The 23,872-nt window shown below is 44.5% G+C and overlaps 1 protein-coding gene across 4 annotated transcripts in view; it reads left to right on the top strand.

Moving 5' to 3' along the window:
- UBE4A (ubiquitination factor E4A) overlaps positions 1-23,872 on the top strand; it is a 47,542-nt gene that overhangs the window by 20,766 nt on the left and 2,904 nt on the right. For all 4 annotated transcript variants that reach the window (XM_056543016.1, XM_056543018.1, XM_056543015.1 and 1 more), the window contains exons 9-19: positions 123-456; positions 1,495-1,621; positions 2,288-2,595; positions 9,434-9,566; positions 10,825-11,012; positions 11,098-11,198; positions 11,279-11,392; positions 11,587-11,761; positions 20,567-20,747; positions 20,868-21,015; positions 23,220-23,377. In XM_056543016.1, the coding sequence (XP_056398991.1) occupies positions 123-456; positions 1,495-1,621; positions 2,288-2,595; positions 9,434-9,566; positions 10,825-11,012; positions 11,098-11,198; positions 11,279-11,392; positions 11,587-11,761; positions 20,567-20,747; positions 20,868-21,015; positions 23,220-23,377 (1,967 nt within the window). The remainder of the gene's footprint in view (positions 1-122; positions 457-1,494; positions 1,622-2,287; positions 2,596-9,433; positions 9,567-10,824; positions 11,013-11,097; positions 11,199-11,278; positions 11,393-11,586; positions 11,762-20,566; positions 20,748-20,867; positions 21,016-23,219; positions 23,378-23,872) is intronic.

The following is a 23,872-nucleotide window of genomic DNA, read 5'->3' as shown; positions in this document are numbered from 1 at the left end:
AAATCATAGTTTGATGCCCAAAATAAAACTTTATTTTATTATGTACAAAGCTATTAAATCCCAGTATAGCTCCATATACGGTCTGTGTCACTAATACAATTTACCATCTTTATATTGTCTAGTTCATGGCTCAGTTCCATGAGAAAATTTACCAGCTTTTGAAGAACCTTCTCCAGTTGTCTCCAGATACCAAGCATCTCATCTTGTCCTGGCTGGGAAACTGTCTACATGCCAATGCAGGTCGTGCTAAAATCTGGGCCAACCAAGTTCCTGAAATCTTTCTACAAACCTATGCCTCGGACAGCTTCTTTCTGAACCTGGGTGCAGCTCTGCTACGGCTGTGCCAGCCCTTTTGTAAACCAAAGTCTGCTCGCTTGTTGACGTTCAATCCCACTTACTGTGCTCTTCGAGAGATCAATGAAGAAGAGCGAAGGAGTCGAAACATACATATGAAGGGTGAGCATGCATTTGTTGTCTGCAAAATGTATCCAGATATTCCCAAATTCTCTGTTTTAGGGCTTTATTTAAGTGCTAGACAAAATTATGCACTTCTGTATTCTAAAATAGCCGTATTACCGTATTTTTCGCCATATAGGATGCTCCAGCATATAAGACGCACCCAATTTTAAAGGAGGAAAATCTAGAAAAAAAAGATTCTGAACCAAATACAATGTAAAGTATAGGACAGTGATCTTCAACCTGCAGACCTCCAGATGTTGCAAAACTACAACTCCCAGCATGCCTGGACAGCCATTGGCTATCCGGGCATGCCAGGAGTTGTAGTTTTGCAACATCTGGAGGTCCGCAGGTTGAAGACCACTGGTATAGGAGGTAATACTCGCGTGTCCCCGCCGCTCCGGACCCGTCACTGCTAGTCATTGCTGCCCTGGATGTCGCCCTCCATCGCTGTCGTCGCGTCCCCGGGGTGTCCTCATCCCTCCGGAACGTCTCTGCTGCCCGGTATCCTCGCTCTCCGTCGTCGCCATCACATCGCTACGCACGCCGCTCCTATTTGATGACGGGACGGCGTGCGCAACGACGTCATAACGATGAAGGAGAGCGCCGGCCATGCGGGGGATCCTGGCACGGAGCAGACACTGAGGAGGCAGGTAAGGTCCCTCCCGGTGTCCTGTAAGCTGTTCAGGACGCCGCAATTTCACCACGGCGGTCCCGAACAGCCAAACTGAGCAGCTGGGTTAGTATCACTTTCGCTTCAGATGCAGCGGTCAGCTTTGATCGCCGCGTCTGAAGGGTTAATACAGGGCATCACCGCGATCGGTGATGTCCTGTATTAGCCACGGGTCCTGGCCGTTGATGGCCGCAGGGACCTGCCGCGATAGGACAGGGTTTTAATGTGTATTTGCCGTATGGCAAAAAATATGGTAAACATTTTACAACAATGGCAAGAATGTACCAGTTATAATAGAACTTGCATTTTAGTCTTTGTAAAGTATCTCTATTATTTTACTCTTTTAGTATTATGTTTGCATACAGGGCTGGATAAAGAGACTTGTCTTATTCCACCTGCTGACGATCAACAACCAGAATTCCCTCACACCTTCAACTTGGTGACTGAAAATTTGGTACTGACACAATACACCCTTCATCTAGGCTTTCACAGGTATCTCCTAATCTCATCCTTTATTTGTACAGCCTCTGGTTATAAGATTGTAAGGGGACTATTACATTGCCTCTCTGTAAATGAGCATGAACTTGCAGGTTGGCGCTCATTTACATAGTCTAGAAGACAGCTTGTAAATGTGCTAGGAGGGTTGCACGAATGATCACTGGATTGTTTTGTAGCCCTTTTCTGCAATTAGACATTGACCACACATCCCCTATTACACGAGGAGACGTGCAGCCATCAGCTGATGATTATTTAGCAGGTCAAAACAACTTGATCAGCCAACGATTCGTTGGCTCTATTACACAAGTCGATATTAACCTGTTTAGCTGATAATCTAGCCGTGTAAAAGGGCCCTAATTCTGGGGTCCATGAGGCCCCACATAACAGTATAGAAATATATTGAGAGAAAAAAATAGTTGACTTTAAAAACTAGTGGGCTTGTTTAATCTAGTTGTTTGACTAGCCAATTGGAATAGTTCATGGGACCTTTTGTTCATAAAGTATTCTGCCTTACAATCGCAAAATATGTTACTGTATTTATTTTACAATGTGCATTGAAGTCAATTATACAATTCACAGACTTTGATATACATATTGAGTCAGTTTTCTAGTGATCAGGAATAATCTTATTTATATTGTTATTTTAAAAACCTTTAATAGGTTGCATGAACAAATGGTGAAAGTAAACCAAAGCTTACACAGACTACAAGGAGCATGGCGTGATGCCCAGCAAAGTGGCAGCCCCGGTGCGGAGAACTTAAGGGAACAATTTGAACGACTTATGACCATCTATCTTTGCCTGAAAGCTGCACTGACCGAACCTCAGACTTTGCAGAACTGCCTTCAGCTTCAGGTCTCTACTGCTCTTCTCCTGGTGCAAATTGCTTTGGACAATCGAGGCACAGAACCGGTTTCACTTACCTTTCCCATACCTGATGTGCAACACAGTGCCCTTGCTTACGTACCAGGTACCAAAACTTATATCTACAGTGGTTGTGTCTAAATTGCTGCACATGCCACAAGGAGAAATGAATGTGTTACACCAGCCTATAATAGCACTAGACTAGCATCATAGAATGAACTGTTTTCTGTAAATCTTTGTGTTTGTCAGAATAACAAGTAATTGAATGAACTGCTTTAATCCTCACATCTGGTCCTATGCACCAATTTTCTTTTTAAAAAGGTAAAGCATAAAACAGCGGCGCTTAGTTGCCTACTTTCTGCTGGATTATGCTTTGGTGCCGGACAATGTTTTTTTTGTTTTTTCCCCCGTTTGTCAGAATAGGTATTCATCATACAGGGGGAAAGGAGCATGTAGTCTGTATGACATATGTGCATAGCACATATGTTATATATAGAAAATGTCAGCCTGTCAGTCTCCTTCTGGTCCTATGAATGATGGGACTACAGCACTAGGTAAAGAATTTATATCACTTAAAAGAAGCTTTTGACTAGGGATCGACCGATATCGTTTTTTTAGGGTTGATACCGATAATCGGAGGAGGTTAGGGCCGATAGCCGATAACTTATACCCATATTACGGTATAAGTTATCGGCTATTTATCCCCCCGCGACACCGCTGCGGATCATTGATTTAAAGCGGGCGCTTTAAATCGATGAACTGCAGTGGCTTTTGCGGTGCCATAGACCGCCGCCGCCACCCGCTTCTCTCCCCCTGCCTGTCCGGGGGTCCTGAGACCTATCACCGCAGCCGCACCGCGACCGCCCCGTAAAATCTGTAACTCCAAAAAACTCCAGACCCCCCCCCCTGCTATTCTACCCCGGTTGTCTTCCAGACCCGGTGGGTTCGGCCGCCCCTCCAGCCTGGGTTCTCTCCCTCCCCCAGTCTATACCCGACTTGGCTCAGGTGTCCCGTTATGTGGTGACTGCATTGGAGAGGCCCTTCCGGCCCTTCGGAGGGTCCTGCACTCCCCCTATACTGACGCTCTCGCAGCGTCATAGGGGTGTTTTTCATCTGACTCATCCTCCGAGTCTTCTGGCAGGCACGGGCGTTCCCCTCACAGGCATCGCCCCGTTACTCTGTAGCAAGCATCGCTCCCCTTGAGGACGCTCCCATGGTCGCCGCTCTGGCTCTCCAGACCCGCGCACCAGGTCCGTCTCCCTCTCTTCCAGGGCCACCTCACACGTTCCCATTCACCTGCAGAACTTGCGGATGAAGTTTACGATTCGGCCTCTGATTCAGAGGACCGCACGGATATGTCTGACATGGTGCCTTCATTGGTCTCAGCCATAAGAGACACCTTCCATCTAGTGGTCCCAGGAACTTCGGCCGTGGCTCCAGAAGTTTCCTTTCATCGTGCCCAACCTCCAGGGCTGCCTCACCTCGTTCCCATTTACCCGGAGAACTTGTGGATGAGGTTTCTGATTCGGCCTCCGACTCAGAGGACCGCACGGATATGCCTGATGTGGTGTACTCATTGGTTCGGCCATAAGAGACTCCTTCCATCTAAAGGACCCAGGAACTTTGGACGTGGTCCAGAAGTTTCCTCTTATCGTGCCCGACCTCTCCCAAGGCTGCCTCACCTCGTTACCATTCACCTGGAGAACTTGTGGATGAGGTTTCTGATTCGGCCTCCGACTCAAAGGAACGCACGGATGCCTGATGTGGTGTACTCATTGGTTCGGACATAAGAGACTCCTTCCATCTAAAGGACCCAGGAACTTCGGCGTGGCTCCAGAAGTCTCCTTTTTTTTCGTGCCCGACCGGTACCCAAGACCTTCAGCTCTCACGCTGAATTTTACGCCCTGCTGGTATCCGCCTGGAGGCACCCTGACAAGAACTTTCAGGAAACAAAGAAGGTTCAAGTGCGGTATCCCTTCGCCAAGGACCTCATTGCTCGGTGGACCTCCCCTCCAACTGTGGATCTGCAGGTCTCCCACCTCTCTAAGGCGCCTACCTGGCCGTTGGCTGATGCGGCTGCCTTCAAGGGTCCAGGGGACATGAAGGTGGAGACTTTGGCAAACTTTGCCTTTGAGACAGCAGGATCTTCCTGCTTTTGCTTCGGCCTGGGTGTCAAGGGCCCTGTCTGTATGGTCTCCCATCTCCGCAAGGTTAGTGTTCAAGATCCCTCTGGAGGATTTATTTAATCTAGCTCTCCGATGGTCCGCAGCTGGAGATTTTCTGTGTTCTGCTTCCATGCGCAGCCACTGTGCTGCCTTTGCCACAAGCTACCTAGTAGCCACCATCCCTCCATGTGGCTTAAAGCCTGGAATGTGGACGCCGCCTTCAGGAAGTTAGGCGACGGGCGGAAAAGAGTTCTTTATTACCTCTGGATAAGGCTCACGTAACAGCTTTCCGTCGTAAGTCCTCCTTCGGGTTCTGCAGACCTTTGGTGCCACCAAAGGGTACCAACAAAGGGTCCAGACGGGCGCCTTCACGGGAAGAGGGGCTCCCTCCTTCCAGACCTGTCCCTCCCGGAGGTCGACTATCCGTTCTGGCCGTTTTGCAGCCCCATCAGGCACCCGTAGGCCTTCCTCGTCTGAAAGGTCGCCCCCACCCGCCGACCTTTCTCAGGTGGTTGGTTGCCTCTTACTCTTCTGGGATGCCTGGACCACGCACATTCAGGATCCAGCTCCTTTTTTATCCAGGGATTAATTGTCCCGGTTCCTTCAGGGGAACGTTTTCGAGGTTTATTCCTCAAGAAAGGCGTTTCTGTTCGCCCAATCTTGGTTCTCCAGTATCTCAGCCAGCATCTTCTGCTTTCCCATCCCGAGTGGAGTCTCTCTGTTCGGTTCTGGCGTCCCTGGTTCATGGGGAATTTTCGTTCCACGGTGGACATCAAGGATGCCTGCCTCCACATCTCATTGTTTCCCGGTCATCAGAGGTACCTCCGCTTTGCAGTTCCGGACGGTCATTTTCTATTGTGGCTCTCCATTTCGGTCTGTCCACTTCTCCGCAGACCTTTACCAAAGTCCTGGCGCCTGTGATAGCCCTTTTACGGACAACAGTTGTTTCCGTGATTCCTTACTTGGACGACCTCCTGATCAGAGCTCCAGCCAGGGCCCAGATCCTGGAGAGTCTTAGTCTCAACCTCCAGACCTTGTCTCACTTCGGTTGGGTGGTCAATCAGGACAAGTCCAACCGCTCTCCTGGGTCTCCAGTTCGACGCGGCCTCTGCCCGCTTTCGACTCCGCCGACCAATCTGCTGACTCTATCAAGAGTCGATGACTTTGGCACCCTGCTCCAGTTTCCATTCGCTTTTGCATGGATGTCCTGGGTCGGTTAGTGGCGGCCGTTGAGGCCGTGCCATTTGCCCAGTTTCATCACCGACCGCCTTCAACTGGTGATTCTCTTCCGGTGGGACAGGTCTCCATTGTCTCTCGACCCCAAGATCGTTCTCTCTCGACAGTCTTGTCGGTCCCTTCTATGGTGGCTTCGTTTCCCCCCTGATTTTTCGGGGGCACTCCTTCCTGCCCCTCCCTGCCAGTCTGTCGGGCTGGGGAGGTGTTTTCAAGGACCGGCCGGTCTGGGGCCATGGTCCCTCGAGAAGCCCTTTTCCCCTTCAACATGTTGGGGCCTAGGGCAATCCTTTCTTTGCTTGCTTCTTGGGAAATTCCCTTCTGGGCGGAACTCAGGTTTCCGGCCATCTCAGCGCTCTTCATGCCGGGCGTCTCTGGGATGTAGTCTTTCTCGGCCGATCCTCAGCCGTCCAAGGCGAGTGGTCCCTACATCCAGATGTGTTTGCAGTGATCTGCAACCTCTGGGGCGCTCCAAGCGTGGACCTCTGCACGTCCCGCCACAACCAAGCGTTCCTCTCTCTTGGTCGGGCTTTGCACTACCTTATCTGTTTATTGGTCGGGCTTTGCCCTACCTTATCTGTTTCCTCCCCTTCCTCTCTTTTGGGGTCCTGAGGAAACTCACAGCAGAGGGCGTTTCCGCCATTCCCGTGGCCCAGACTGGCCCCGGCGGGCATGGTACGTCGTGGCGGTCAGGCTCCCCTACTTACCGCTGCACCTTCCCTATTGTCCAGACCTCCTATATCAGGTCTCCTGTGCCACCCCTATTTGCCGTCTCTGCTTTTGACGGCGTTGCAGTTGAGACAGCGGTTCTGAGGACCCGCGGTTTCTCTTCCCAAGTGGTTCGCTCCATGCTGAGGGCTCACAAGCCTTCCTCTGCAAAGATTTACCACCATACCTGGCGGTCTTATTTCTGTTGGTGTGAAACTCAGCCTTTTTCTCCGGTCGTGGTTGGCTTTCAGCTCCCATAGGGGTCAAAGGTTCGGCCGTTTCCATTCTTTTTCAATGTTCTCTGGCATTCAATTATCATGTCTGAACCTAGTTGAGGGAGTGGCACAAGCTGCCCATCCTTATCAGTCCCCTTTTTTCCCTTGGGACTTGCATTTGTTCTTAGATGCCCTGCAAGGCCCCCCTTCTGAACCTCTCAGGGACATTTCTCTTCGCCTCCTTCCCCGGAAGGTGGTGTTCCTTATTGCTCTTCTCTCTGTTAGGCTGGGTCCACACTACGTTTTGTCCCATACGGGAGCGCATACGGCAGGGGGGAGCTAAAAGCTCGCGCTCCCGTATGTGACCGTATGCGCTCCCGTATGTCATTCATTTGAATGAGCCGACCGGAGTGAAACGTTCGGTCCGGTCGGCTCATTTTTGCGCCGTATGCGCTTTTACAACCGGACCTAAAACCGTGGTTGACCACGGTTTTAGGTCCGGTTGTAAAAGCGCATACGGCGCAAAAATGAGCCGACTGGACCGAACGTTTCACTCCGGTCGGCTCATTGAAATGAATGGCATACGGGAGCGCATACGGTCACATACGGGAGCGCGAGCTTTTAGCTCCCCCCTGCCGTATGCGCTCCCGTATGGGACAAAACGTAGTGTGGACCCAGCCTTAGGAGGGTGTCAGAGCTGGCAGCTCTCTCCTGCCGTTCTCCCTTCCTGGTTGTATACCAGGACAAGTTATGTTTTCCGTCCAGGTCCGTCCTTCGTACCTGATATGGTTATGGCTTTTTCATCTCAATGAGAACATCGTCCTACCGTCCTTTTGTCCGGCCCCTTCTCATCCCTGGAAGCGTTTGTTCCACAACCTGTTGTGGTCGTTGGAGAAGACAACCATTTTGGGAGCTTACCGCTGCAATGGGAAGATCCCACCCTTCAGGGTTTTGGCTCATTCCACCCATTTTTTCACGGCATCCTGGGCCCCCCGCTACGTGGCTTCGGCCTTGCAGTTCTGTAAGGCATCCGCGTGGTCTTCTTTGCACTCTTTCTCAAGGGGCTACCAGATTCATACCTTCGCATCAGTTGATGCTACTCTGGGCTGTGTTGCAGACGGTGGTGGTCCCACCGTCCACCTGTCTGATTCCTTACACACCCAAGGGACGGCTTTGGTACGTCCCATGGTCTGTGTCCCCCAATGGAGCCGATAGAGAAAAGGAGATTTTTTTATGCTTACCGTAAAATCTTTCTCGAAGGATCCTTTGGGGGACACAGCTCCCACCCTTTTTTATGGTGTTCCTATTTCAGTTATCTGTCCGAAGGGTGTTCAGTTGCCTTTTCTTCTGATTGCTCGGACAGTTTGTGGTTTTCTCTTGACCTGTCGGTCTTCTCCTATTGCTCTGGGACTAATACTGATTACCTCAGGTGCCTGTGGGCGGGTATATCCTGCTGGGAGGTAGCTTCAGCTCCGAGCCCGGCTTGGAGCATTAGTGGAGCTTAGTGACATCACCGCTGCTGTTCTCTAGCAGTAGGACCAAGCAGAGAGCAGCAGTGGTGATGTCACCAAGCTCCGCCCGTGCTCCAAACCGGGCTCGGAGCTGAAGCTACCGGAGAAGATTACCGAAGAATGACAGCACGGAATGGGACAAGGTAAGTACCGTTGTCATCAGTGTCACCTGCACTACCTGTCTGTACTGACCGGTTAGTGCAGGTGACACTGGTGATAGATTTCCTTTTAAAGGAGTAGTCTACTGAGAAGTATCTCCAGACCATTGTGCCCTGGCTGCAAAAAAAAAAGAAAGAAAATAAACTTTAACTCACCTTCCTCCTTCACGGATTGTCACACTGGGCTCAGCCTATCACCGGCCGAGGCGGGACACCGCTGTGGCCGGTGATAGGCTTAGCGCAGTGCGACGATCCATGCACACGGAAGAAGACCGGACCGAACAGCTGGAGCGGCGCTACGGGGAAACGGAGAAAGGTGAGTTAAATTTTTTTTTTTCCTTTTTTCCAGCCCGGGCACAACGGACTGGACATACTTTTCAGTAGACTACTCCTTTTAAAGGAACACAAAACCCAGAAATATATACTATACAGTATGAAAATGGGACATAATCTTGCTACTCACTTTCTTGCTTCATTTTGGATAGAGTGCTTACTAACCTTTTAACCATTTTGGATTTAGCATCTCCAGAGCTATTCCTCTCTCTGTCAAGCAAAACTTCTGAGCTATAGCTTGGTTGCTTTCTAGAAGCAAATTAGTGTGGAGGCAAGTAGTGCAGGACACCTCAATCCTTGAAAAGAATTGTGATGGCAAACTTTTTGTTCTACTGTATACAGGGCAGAGGGGGAGGCTCCTGCTGCAGCCAGTTGTCTCACAGTTACACACAGAACAGTGTGGAGTAGGAGTTAAGGCTGAGCTCCTAGGACAGAGTTTTCTTTATATATTTCTTAGTTGTAATCGTAATAAGACACAAAGGATCAAAGGAAAGGAAGGAAAAAACGTGAGGAAGAGCTGGGATATTTTTTTATTTCTTTTTTTACTATAAGCAAGTTCAAAAAGCACATGATGTGGCAAGGTTTAATAAATATATTTCCACTCCTCTTTTTGATCTATAGAATTCTTTGCTGATAACTTGGGAGACTTTTTCATCTTCCTGAGACGGTTTGCAGATGAAGTTTTGGAGACTGCTGCAGAATCTCTGGAACAGATACTGGATTTTATAACGGTCTTTACAGGCAATGTTGAAAGGTAAGAAGTGGTATGTATGGCGCGGTGTAACTTGAGTGAACCGTAAGCAGTTAATGAGAAAGGGCAGTAAAATACTTAAAGGAGAACTTCGGTGGGGAGTTTTTTTTTTTTTTCTAAATATGTCAATTGTTTGGGATATAAAAAAAAAATATAAACATCTACTTACCTCCAACGCTCCTGCAGTGTCTCGGTGATCGTCTTCCTGAGCTGCAGCTTGACTGTCATCTATGGAAGCACCCAGGCCCAATGTGTCAAACTGCAGCTCAGCCAATTGCTGGCCACATTGATGTCCCCCCTCAGCCAGCGATTTGCTGAGCTGCAGTATGACACGTTGGGCTGGGGTGCCTCCATAGACTGCAGTAATGCTGCAGCTCAGAATGACGATCACTATGGGGGACCATTGCAGGACATCTAAGGCACTGCGGGAGTTCTGGAGGGAAATAGATTTTATATCTCACACAGTGGTCATAGTTAGAAACAAAAACTCTTCCTGCCAGAGTCCTCCTTTAATGGGTAACTCTCATTAAAATACATTTTTGCTATTGCACTCCTTATGGTAAATAAAAAATAATTCTAATTTCTTTGTTTTATTTGTGCTTAAAAAAGCTCAAGAGCACATTTTCCCCCATCTCATACACAGACTTTGGACTGAAGTCCAAACACAGGAAGTGCCGCCTGGAGTGCTGAGGGGGGTGTGTCCATCCTCATCCAATCATAGCTCCTCTCACACTTAACTGCCATATGCTGTTGGTTGGACACCCCCCCCCCCCCCCCCAGCACTCCAGGCTGCACTTTCTGTGTTTGGACCTCTGTCCTAAGTCTGTGTATAAGATGGGGGGGGGGGGGGGAATGTGCTCTTGAGCTTTTTTTAAGCACAAATAAAACATAGAAAACTTCATTTTTTTAACCAAAGTATATTAGAAATCTTTTTTATTTACTATAAGGAGTGCAATAGGAAAAATAGTTTTAATGAAAGTGCCCATTTAATTATATATCTATCTGAACTAGAGGTTAAAAAGAGAATTCTGCAGTGCTGTGACTGTCTAGTAATGCTCTGTAGGGTCAGTGCAGAAAAGGAAGTGAAAACTGAATACTATGAGCATTATAGATGTTGGCATTAAAACCTTCACTACTATAAACTGTAAGGAAAGACCATACATTTTTCTCCAGACTGGCTGAAAATCTGTATTTATTCTGTTAACTAAAAAATGACTACTTCCAGTATAAACTCTTTAAAAGCATTGTCTTTCCTGTTTAGGATGAAAAATCCCCACCTGCGTGCCAAGCTGGCAGAAGTACTGGAGGCAGTCATGCCTCACTTGGAACAAACTCAGAACCCACTTATTTCCAGTGTTTACCACCGCCAGAGAATCTTTTGTTCTTACCGACATGCGCCACGTCTGGCAGAGGCACTTATAAAGGTGTTTGTTGACATAGAATTTACTGGTAAGTGATTGAACAGTTCAGATCTATAGTAGTCATGGGTATATATTACAAGCCACATCTCATGATCTACAAACCGTGTCTTTAGGGGACCCTCATCAGTTTGAGCAGAAATTTAACTATCGACGCCCTATGTATCCTATCCTAAAATACATGTGGGGGCAGGACACCTATCGGGAGAGCATTAAGGTATATAGAGGTTTATTTTATCTTCATTTATTTATTTGTTCCTGTATAAAATGTTCTAAGTGAATCTCCTTCCTTTACAGAGCCTGGCTGATTATGCTGCTGAAAACCTTGAAGCAGTAAATCCTCCTGTGTTTCTGCGTTTTCTTAATTTGTTAATGAATGATGCTGTATTTTTGTTAGATGAGGCCATCCAGGTAAGAAAGAAAGATCTATGGCAACCGTAAAACCTGTGTGTGACATGATTGTAGGAGTCTTAGCTATTGGCATAATATGCAGTTCATAGAAACAATTAGTATGTGCTTTAATTTCTTTCACTTGGTTACAACATATTTGATGCCTCTTTCATTTGAGGTCATTTTGCTGAATATGTAATTTTTCTGTCATCCAGTATCTAAGCAAAATTAAAGTTCTACAGATAGAGAGGGACCGAGGAGAGTGGGACGGGCTGAGTGCTGACAACCGACGGGAAAAGGAGTCCAATCTGCTGATGTTCGGACAGCTAGCCCGGTTTCACAATATTATGTCCAATGAGACAATTGGGACCTTGGCTTTCCTCACCTCTGGTAATGGTGCACCCAGCATTTCTTATTTGTAATTTACTAGTCTGTGATATCTCCCATTTAAATATTATTACAATTTGTATCATGTTTGCCTCTTTGCCTTTTAACCTCTTAAGGACCCAGGGCGTATGGATACGCCCTCACACCCTGGGCCTTAAGGACCCAGGGCGTACTAGTACGCCCTGGCGGTTTCCGGTCTCTGCCGCGCGCCGGGCAGAGATCGGAACTGGATGCCTGCTGAAATGCTTCAGCAGGCATCCAGGGCAAACGCCGAGGGGGGCCATGTAGGCCCCCCATGTCGGCGATCGCCGCAAATCGCAAGGGAAATCGCCCTTGCGATCTGCGGCGATACCGGGCTGATCGGGTCTCTGGGACCCGACCGCCCGGTAATTTCGCATGATCCCGGCTGTCACAGACAGCCAGGACCATGCTAACGTATAGGAGCGAGGTGGCAAACCGGCCACCTCCTCCTATACCCTGCGATCTGTCGGTTAACTAACCGACCAATCGCAGGAGGGGGAGCGGTTACTTCCTCCCGTCCTGCCCGGCCCCTGAAAGTCCGGAGAGGACGGGAGTAAGACCGGAGGACGCGACGGGGGAGTGCTGGGGATCGGCCCTGGTACTTACCTCGTCCCTGAAGACCCGGATCCAGACGATGAAGACGGCGGCGGAGACAGGTGAGTTGATCTTCAGCCGCGGCCGGGCCATTTACAGCAATGCACGTCGCCGTAAAGCGACATGCATTGCTGTATTGGGACCCTGTAAACTACAACTCCCAGCATGCCCAGACAGCCCTTGGCGTCTGGGCATGCTGGGAGTTGCAGTTTTGCAACATCTGGAGGTCCACAGTTTGGAGACCACTGTGCCCTTCCAGATGTTGCAAAACTACACATCCTCAGCATGCCCTTACTGTCCAGGCATGCTGGGAGTTGTAGTTCTGTAACATCTGGCCCTTCAGATGTTGCAGAACTACAACTCCCAGCATGCCTGGACAGTTTTGGCATACTGGAAGTTGTAGTTTTGCAACATCTGGAAGGGCACAGATTGGGAACCACTGTATTAGTGGTCTACAAACTGTAGTCCTCCAGATGTTGCAAAACTACAACTCCAAGCATGCTGGGAGTTGTAGTTCGGCAACATCTGGCTCTAAAGATGTTGCCGAACTACTACTCCCAGCATGTTTGAGAATGTTTGGGAGTAGTGGTTTTGCAACAACTGGAGGCACACTGGTTGGGAAACATTGTCTGTTTCCTAACTCAGTGTTTCCCAACCCGTGTGCCTCCAGCTGTTGCAAAACTATAACTACCAGCATGCACTGATAGACTGTGCATGCTGGGAGTTGTAGTTTTGCAACAGCTGGAGGTCCCCCCCCCCCCTGTGAATGTACAGGATACATTCACATGGGCAGGGGGCTTACAGTGAGTATCAGGCTGCAAGTTTGCGATGCAGCAAATTTTGCGCGGCAGCTCAAACTCGCTGTAACCCCCCGCCCGTGTGACTGTACCCTGAAAACACTACACTACACTAACACAAAATAAAATAAAAAGTAAAAAACACTACATATACACATACCCCTACACAGCCCCCCTCCCTCCCCAATAAAAATGAAAAACGTCTGGTACGCCACTGTTTCCAAAATGGAGCCTCCAGCTGTTGCAAAACAACAACTCCTAGTATTGCTGGACAGCCGTTGACTGTCCAGGCATGCTGGGAGTTTTGCAAAAGCTTGAGGCACCCTGTTTGGGAATCACTGGCGTAGAATACCCCTATGTCCACCCCTATGCAAATCCCTAATTTAGGCCTCAAATTCACATGGCGCTCTCACTTTGGAGCCCTGTCGTATTTCAAGGCAACAGTTTAGGGTCTCATATGGGGTATCGCCGTACTCGGGAGAAATTGCCTTACAAATTTTGGGGGGCTTTTTCTCCTTTCACCCCTTATGAAAAGGTGAAGTTGGGGTCTACACCAGCATGTTAGTGTAAAAAAATAAATTTTTTACACTAACATGCTGGTGTTGCCCTATACTTTTCATTTTGACAAGAGGTAAAAGGGGAAAAAAGCCCCCAAAATTTGTAACGCAATTTCTCCCGAGTACGGAGATACCCCATATGTGAGCGCAAAGTGCTCTGGGGGCGCACAACAAGGCCCAGAAGGGAGAGTGCACCATGTACATTTGAGGTGATTTGCACAGGGGTGGCTGATTGTTACAGCGGTTTTGACAAACGCAAAAAAAAAAAAACCCCACATGTGACCCCATTTTGGAAACTACACCCCTCACGGAATGTAATGAGGGGTGCAGTGAGAATTTACACCCCACTGGTGTCTGACAGATCTTTGGAACAGTAAGCTGTGCAAATTAAAAATGTTGTACAGCCCACTGTTCCAAAGATCTGACAGACACCAGTGGGGGGTAAATGCTCACTGTACCCCTTGTTACATTCCTCAAGGGGTCTAGTTTCCAAAATGATATGCCTTGTGGGGGTTATTTTGCTGTCCTGGCACCATAGGGGCTTCCTAAATGCGAAGTGCCCCCCGAGCAAAATTTGCTCTCAAAAAGCCAAATATGACTCCTTCTCTTCTGAGCATTGTGGTTCGCTCGTAGTGCACTTCAGGTCAACTTATGGGGTACCTCCATACTCAGAAGAGATGGGGTTACAAATTTTGGGGGGTATTTTCTGCTATTAACCCTTGCAAAAATGTGAAATTTGGGGGGAATCACACATTTTAGTGAAATTTTATTTTATTTTTTTACATATGCAAAAGTCGTGAAACACGTGGGGTATTAAGGCTCAGTTTATTCCTTGTTACGTTCCTCAAGGGGTCTTGTTTCCAAAATGGTATGGCATGTGGGTATTTTTTGCTGTCCTGGCACCATAGGGGCTTCCTAAATGCAACATGCCCCCCAAAAACCATTTCAGAAAAACGTACTCTCCAAAATCCCCTTGTCTCTCCTTCGGTTCTGAGCCCTCTACTGCGCCCACCGAACACTTTACATAGACATATGAGGTATGTGCTTACTCGAGAGAAATTGGGCTACAAATATAAGTATACATTGTCTCCTTTTACCCCTCGTAAAAATTCAAAAATTGGGTCTACAAGAACATGCGAGTGTAAAAAATGAAGATTGTGAATTTTCTCCTTCACTTTCCTGCTATTCCTGTGAAACACCTAAAGGGTTAAAAGGCTGACCGAATATCATTTTGTATACTTTGGGGGGTGCAGTTTTTATAATGGGGTCATTTGTGGGGTATTTCTAATATGAAGACCCTTCAAATCCACTTCAAACCTGAACTGGTCCCTGAAAAATAGTGAGTTTGGAAATTTTGTGAAAAATTGGAAAATTGCTGCTGAACTTTGAAGCCCTCTGGTGTCTTCCAAAAGTAAAAACACGTCAATTTTATGATGCAAACATAAAGTAGACATATTGTATATGTGAAAAAAAAATTAAAATATTTTGAATATCCATTTTCCTTATAAACAGAGAGCTTCAAAGTTAGAAAAATGCAAAATTTTCAAATTTTTCATAAAATTTTCAAATTTTTCACCAAGAAAGGATGCAAGTTACAAATTTTTTTTACCACTAAGTTAAAGTAGAATATGTCACGAAAAAACAATCTCGGAATCAGATTGATAACTAAAAGCATTCCAGAGTTATTAATGTTTAAAGTGACAGTGGTCAGATGTTCAAAAAATGGCCGGGTCCTAAGGTGTAAAATGGCCTGGTCCTTAAGAGGTTAAGGGGTCATTCTACACTAAATCTTTCAAGTCACGTAGTGGCCGCTAAACTTATATATTTGTTATACCCATGGCAGGCCCCAAAGGTGGCAGCACAAGCACAAAGGATTTGGCTTAAACTAAAGAATAGGATTACAGGTGTGCTCTATCTGTATGATTGTCTGAGTACTAGGTCCGGTGTAGACCCTGACTTCTTGCACCAATAATTTTGCTAAGCAAAATGCGGTATTGAATAAATAGAAAGTTCGACAAAGTATCTCATGCAATAAGTATGGTTATGATATATGTGGTAAAAATTGGGTGTGGGAAAGGTGTAGAATCGAGTAATATGGTGTGTGTGTGTGTGTATATGTGTGTGTATATATATATATATATATATATATATATATATATATATATATAATATGTATATATGGAACAGGAAAGCAGCACTCCAGAGGAAAAAAGGTGCACGGGTGCCTACTGTGTCAGGTCCAGGTTGGGGACCCCTCCAAGACACAAAGCAAAAATAAACAGTGGCACACCAAGTGAAAAAAAGAAAGGTGATTTATTTCAAAAAAACGTGTTAGGCAACGTTTCAGCTGGCTCACCCAGCCATTGAAAATGGCTGGGTGAGCCAGCTGAAACGTTGCCTAACATGTTTTTTTGAAATAAATCACCTTTCTTTTTTTCACTTGGTGTGCCACTGTTTATTTTTGCTTTATATATATATATATATATAATATATAATAGAGAGAGATATGGATCTGATGTAATGAGTTTAGTATATGAAATGGGGTGGTATTGAATGTCTGAGACAAACTATGCAGGTGACTGTCATGTGAAAAGAGGGGGTGACTGAGGTTGGATTGAGTGTGAACTTTAATACTCCCAAAAATGGGCAATGTAACAGATACACCAATAGGCAAAAACAATTAACATCAATTTATTAAACAATAAAATATAGGTATTTACCGAGCCACTGGGCTCCAATAGTAAAATATAAAAATATTATGGGGGGGAACACAGATTGATATACGAGAGTGCCAATATCAAATGTAAATCTGTTAGTGTACCGTTCTGAAAGGGCTGTAGGATACGCACTATGAGTGAGTGAAAAAGTGTGGTTGCCGCTGTTCAGAAAGACATAGCAAAGTACAATGTCAGCGTTCCTTTATTTCAGAGCTCCAGTATTGCGAACATGAAATTTCTTGTCAGCGTATGTCCGCGCACTAATCATGTGGTGCGCTCGCTGGTAGCAGATAAGTATAAAATCTGTGGCTGTACTATAGTGAGTGTTCGGCTCCCCCAACCAACAGATTATTGTGAGTATAAAGTTATGGTACTGTGTACCACTCACCAGTATCTGCTAGTCGGCGTCCGTATCTGCTTCGTTGCCGTGGTCACAGGCTGGCTTCTCAAACCTGGACAGGTGCTGCCGATTCACAGTGATGTCAGGCCGTCCTCGTGGAAGGGGAGCACGCAAACAGGGATAGATTCAGACTTGTAGCTCCAAAGTCAGTTAAAGTTGCAGACCAATAGATCTAATAATTCATGCAGCAGTATCCTATAGTCTGTGTGCATCAGACGTGTTTCAAGCCAGCTTGGCTCTTCCTCAGTGATATATGGGTTGAGTACAGGACTCCAGGACGTGTGTGTGTATGTGTGTGTGTATATATATATATATATATATATATATATATATATATATATGTATGTATATATAAATGTATGTGTGTGTGTGTGTATGTATGTATGTATGTATGTGTATATATATATATATATATATATATATATATATATATATATATATATATTATTAGTGTCTGTATACGCAATTTTGGTGGCTCAGGGGTAAAAACTGTTACTGGAATGTCAATAGTTCTGACATTACATTAAAAGGAAAATATAAGGATATGAAATATTTAAAAATAGGGATAAAAGAACATGCATAGTAATAACCTGGAGGACATAAGGTCCAAGAGGGAAAAGAACCAAAATATGTAAATGTGGTATACGGTCTAGATATGGTACCAAGTATGGCAACAGATATGGTAAATATTGAAATGTAGATGTGTAAGTGCTATGTGAGATATGTTCGGAGAAATATGATGTCCTATCATGAAGTATAAGTAGGCATTCATAAAATGAGTGCAAGATTAGACAATAAATATAAATTTGATAAACATAATGCATATATAAGTGCGAGATTAGAATGCAGGTGTAAGTACAAGATTAGATGATGGAACCCATAGATATATAAATATAGTGATTTTGTTAAAAATCGATAAAAAAAAAATATCACCCCTCCTCTCCAATCTTTCTTGATTTGTTTCAGATCTAAAAAATAACTGCTGACGGATCACTGTTGTGTGTCACTTTAGAATGCATAGATAGGGAATGTTTCTCAAAGCCGGTTTTAATATTGTGAATATGTTCACTTATTCTTTTTTCAGACACCTTTTTTGTCCTCTCAATGTATTGTTTCTTGCACAGGCATGTGATCATGTAGATCACGGAGGAGCTGGTGCATGTGAGAAACTCTATTATATTGTTTGTGTGAGTGTTGCTGTTGGACATTACCTACAGAGTTTTTTCCCCCATTCATTTGCAGTCTGGATTGTTCTTTCCATAGGTTTTTTTTGGCAAAGAATTTTTTCAGATTCAAATTTTTAATGAACTTCTCCACTCCTATATAAATTCCAAATTTGTCATTAGATTAGTCATAAATGAGTCCCTATGGAACGGATTACATGGAGTCCAGGAGAAATGGGACCACTTAAAAGATGCATTATTGAAGACAACAGAAAACTGCATTAGACTCGTCAGTAAAAGCAGGAAAAGGAAGAGACCACTGTGGTACTCAGCAGAAGTGGCCAAAATCATAAAAAACAAAAAGCAAGCATTTAGTAATAAAAAAAAAATAAAAATAAAAAGAGCAATGAAGAGAAGGAAATCTACAATTTAGGCAGAAAGAGGCCAAGCAAGTTATAAGAACTTCTAAAGCGCAGGCAGAAGAAAAACTAGCTCAGTCTATGAAAAAAGGGGATAAGACATTCTTCAGATATATAAATGAAAGAAGGAAATTAAAACAAGGTATAACTAAATTAAAAACAAAGGTAGGTATGTAGAAGAGAATAAAGGGCTAGCCGACTGCCTTAATGAATACTTCTGTTCAGTTTTTACAGAAGAAAAAGAAGGAAAAGGACCTCCATTGGGGAGGAAGACTAATGAATTGTTTGATGCATGTGTCTTTACAGAGGAAGAGGTTCTACGTTTGCTATCTTAAGTGAAGAAAAATAAGTCACAGGGGCCTGATGGGATACACCCAAAATTATTTAAAAAAAGCTTAGTCATGAGCTAGCAAAACTGTTACCAGTCATTGGTTAAATAAATCTGTTAACGAGAGTCGTCCCGGAAGATTGGAAATTGGCAAATGTCGTGCCAATTCACAAGAAAGGTAGTAGGGAGGAATCAAGCAACTATAGGCCAGTAAGTCTGACATCAATAGTGGGTAAATTAATGGAAACCCTACTAAAGCATAGGATTGTGGAACATCTAAAATCCCATTGATTGCAAGTTGAAAAACATGGTTTTACTTCAGGGAGATCATGTCAAAATTGATTTTTTTGACTGGGTGACTAAAATAATAGATGGCGGAGGGGCAGTAGACATCGCAGATCTAGATTTTAGTAAGGCTTTTGACACTGTCCCACGTAGACGTATCAATAAACTGGACTCCCATGTTGTTGAGTGGATTAGGCAGTGGCTGAGTAACAGACAACAGAGGGTTGTAATCAATGGAGAATATTCAGAGCAGGGTCTCATATGTCGGGGCCATCGTAGGTCGGGGGATTAATATTAATATATATATATATATATATATATATATATATATATATATATATATATATATATATATATATATATATATATATTATAGAGAGATAGATATATAATAAAACATGTTTTGTGCTCAGCCCATACATCACTGAGGAAGAGCCAAGCTGGCTTGAAACACGTCTGATGCACACAGACTATAGGATACTGCTGCATGAATTATTAGATCTATTGGTCTGCAACTTTAACTGACTTTGGAGCTACAAGTCTGAATCTATCCCTGTTTGCGTGCTCCCCATCCACGAGGACGGCCTGACATCACTGTGAATCGGCAGCACCTGTCCAGGTTTGAGAAGTCAGCCTGTGACCACGGCAGCGGAGCAGATACAGACGCCGACTAGCAGATACTGGTGAGTGGTACACAGTACCATACCTTCTATATACAATAATCTTTTGGTTGGGGGAGCCGAACACTCACTATGGTACAGCCATGGATTTTATACTTGTCAGTGCATCTGCTACCAGCGAGCGCAGCACATGATTAGTGCGGGGACGTAAACTGACAAGTACTTTCATGTTCGCAATACCGGAGCTCTGAAATAAAGGAACGCTGACGTTGCTATGTCTTTCTGAACAGCTGCAACCATACTTTTTAGTGCCCACTGTGATGACTGTGTTGACTCACAGTGCGTTTCAGGACGAACACTAACAGATTTACATTTGATATCGGCACTGTCTTATATCAACCTGTGTTCCCCCCCCATAATATTTAATATTTTACTATTGGAGCCCAGTGGCTCGGTATATACCTATATTTTATTGTTTAATAAATTGATGTTAATTGTTTTTGCCTATTGGTGTATCTGTTACATTGTGCATTTTTGGGAGTATTAAGGCTCATTTTTTCCACACTCAATCCAACCTCAGTCACCCCCTCTTTTCAAATCACATTCACTTGCATAGTTTTTGTCTCAGACATTCAGTACCACCCCATTTAATTTCCATATCCCATCCATATATACCATAATACTTCATTCCACATCTATCCCACACTCAATTTCCCCACATATACCAACCTCATTACACCAGATCGATATCTACATATATACCATATTACTCGATTCTACACCTTTCCCACGCCCAGTTTTTCCCACATATATCATAACCATACTTATTGCTTAAGCGTTTTGTCCAACTTTCTATTTATTACTAGTATACTAGTTTTCCTACAATAATTTTCTTTCCTCTTTTCAGACATTCGCTCGCTATTTGTCCAACCCTTTCTAGCAGAACGGATCATCTCCATGATGAATTACTTCCTCCAGCATTTAGTGGGCCCTAAGATGGGAGCTTTGAAGGTCAAAGATTTCAGTGAATTTGACTTCAAGCCTCAGCAGCTAGTTTCAGATATCTGCACCATCTACTTAAACTTGGGGTAAATATGTTACAGCAGAAAAGCCATGGATTCCTTATAGTGTTTAGACCAATGCATTTTATACAGCTGTGCGTTTATACCTAATACATATAGTAAAGATAGGTATTCTCTTTTTTTCAGAGATGAAGAGAATTTTTGTGCCTCAGTGCCAAAGGACGGTCGCTCCTATTCTCCAACACTGTTTGCTCAAACTGTGCGAGTGCTAAAGAAAATTAATAAGCCAGGAAATATGATAGTTGCATTCACAAACATGGCCGAAAAAATTAAGGTGAGATAATATATTTCAGTGTATTTAACTATTTAAGCTGAATCCCTGTAGTTATTTTTTAGTGAAATACTGTTTATATTCTTTCTGATACCTGAAGTATTTCACCCACAAATACTTTCCTTACTTTGTAGGTCCCCCCCCCCCCCCAGCACCTATGCAGGTGCTCTCAAGTAAATTGGTTCCTCCTCCCCAATAAGAGGCATCAATATGTATTATTGGCTGTGACTCCTTAGGCTAAGTTTCCACTTGGTTATTTTTCTGGCAGTTTTTGGATATCTGCCACTGCAGTTTTTGAGCCAAAGTCAGAAGTGGATCCATATGGGAGGAGAAGTGTAAGTCCTTCCTATATATGTCCTATTCCTTTTGAATACATTTCTGGCTTTGGCTCAAAAACTGCAGTGTCAGCTTTCCAAAAACTGCCAGGAAAAAAAAACCAAGTGGAAACTTAGCCTTACTGTAGCTCCACTCCTGTTTGAAGTGAATGGGAGCTGAGCTGCAGTAACCAGACAATACTAATACTACTGGAGGGAGCCAACTGCTTCTATTCTCATTGACAGTATAGATCTGACTGCAGCAGCCCTAAGGGTAGCCTCTTGTCAGAGTTGCTGGCTGTTAGCACCCCATCAGACAGCTATTAATAGCATATTCTTAGCATATGACATAAATCAATTTTTCCTTAAAAACCCTTTAATAATTTTCCTTAGCACTAACTTGAATGAAAAATGTACTTTTCCCTGGTTCCGAAGGCAGGCAGAAGGGACTTACTCTGCCGCTCTGGTGCATGTGGCGTGATGAGTGACATCCATGCAGAGCAACTGTGGGGGTGTTATAGTGGTCACTAAACCATTGTCTCCACCCTGTCCTCTGTGTCTGCACTCTTTGGGGGACATGTATCAAAGATTTTACCCCTGTTTTGTGTGTATTTTTTTGCGCAAAACTTTGTGCAAGCCCTTTTTTGCGCATTTTTTTGCGCACGTTTTGGTAGAGCATGTCCTCCAGATGTGGCTGAATCGGGGTACCTTGGAGTGACATCTATAGTACGCATGGATTTATTAACTGCGTACTTTTCCTTTACACCAAAAATGTTGCCACAAGAGCAGTTTTTTCGCCCACACTAGTAACGTCAGGCTGTTGCTGCTTGGTTGGTATCTGGCTGATACTGAAAATAGGGGGAACCCTATGTGTTTTTTTTTTCTATAAATAAATAAAAAAATTAAAAAGTGTGTGGTTCCCTAATTTTTTCAGTATCAGCCAGATACCAACCAAGCAGCAACAGCCTGATGTTACCAGGGTGGGAAAGGACCATTGTTACTGGCCCTCCCCAGCCTAAATAACGCCAGCCTGTTACCGCCTTGGCCCAGGAGCGCCATTTTTGACGCTCCGGGCCTGTTGGTACCGACTCTTCCCGGAACCCCTGTGGCAGTGGGTACCGGGGTAATAATTGGGGGTTAGCGCTAGCTGTTTTGGGTGCTAACGCTAAGCCCCAGCTTAGTAATGGATTCTGTCTACAAGATGGCTTCCACTACTAAGCCTGAATAGTCAATTATAAAAACCACAACACATTGAAAAAAAAATGTTATTTAAAAAAACACTCCCCCACAGCCCTCGTTAACCCTTTTATTGACATTAAAAAAAAATGCTGTACATCGTCGCAATTCACCAAATCTGACATAGTCCTCCTCATTCACGTATCTAAATTTCGAAGAAAAATAAAACAACAAAAAGTTTCCAAACCCCAGCAAAAACGCTGCAAAAAAATGCTAGAAAAACTGACAAAACGCAGGAAAAAGCTGGGACAGTTTTTCTGGCATTTTTGCTGGTGCACAGCCTTAGTATATTCTGAGCAAGAGTGTAAATTAGACAAGAGTGTAAAGGGGTAGAACTGTGTCTACAATAGACACATAATGATACATGTCCCCCTTTGTCTCTACAAGTGCATTAGAGTCTGGGGACTATCTGCTCCACTATTTACACAATAAACCATGGTGCTTTACTGAACTGTAGAGCTGCATATCATTCTTTTTCTATGTATCTCATTGACTTCAGGAACAGAATAATATCTTTTGTTTGTATGATTCATCTTTTCTGACAATTAATTTCTTTTAAAATTCCTCATCTTTATTTATTTCTTTTAAAATGATTTGTCAGTAAGTACAAAGGATGGTGCATTGTCAGAATAATCATAAAGAACGTTCTGGTTTCAGTCCTTAGCAGACCAGCAGTTGAGAGATGAGGAGACGTATGCTGATGCCCCCGATGAGTTCCTGGATCCTATTATGAGTACAGTCATGTCAGACCCTGTTATCCTTCCCTCATCTCGTGTCACAGTGGACAGGTCAACCATTGCTCGACATCTACTTAGGTAACTGCTCCTAATGTAGTAAACTATCATGCGTTTGTACATTGTAGTAGATGCGTTAAACTTTTTCTTAGAGCTTCTGTTGGAATCAAGATGTGCTGAAAACGTGATGTGGGCCAAGTGTTTTACCTGAGATCCCATATCTGGCATTCCAACGCCCTTTCATATTATACTTTCGGTCATTTAAAAAAATCTTTTTGAAGGGAATTTTTATGGGTTGCATAATTCTAACACCTTAAAGGGGTATTCCATCTTGTCATGTTCTACCCTATCCACAGAATAGGGAATAACATGCTAATCATTAGGGTCAGAACTTTGGAACCCCGTCACATCTGTAGAATAGCTGTGAAATGTCCCCAGGAAACAATTGAGAGGACCACGCCAGCAATTCATATATTCTCGAGTTTTGAGCTCCATTTGTTCCGGGGGACATATCACAGTGGGTGGACCCCAACCAATCAGCTTGTGGGTACCCCATTTAAGTTTCTTTTCACAATC

This window comes from Hyla sarda, chromosome 10 (genome assembly GCF_029499605.1).
Source record: "Hyla sarda isolate aHylSar1 chromosome 10, aHylSar1.hap1, whole genome shotgun sequence".
NCBI lineage: Eukaryota > Metazoa > Chordata > Amphibia > Anura > Hylidae > Hyla > Hyla sarda.
The sequence above is the reverse complement of the archived record's forward strand: the minus strand, read 5'-3'. Positions and strand labels throughout refer to the sequence as shown.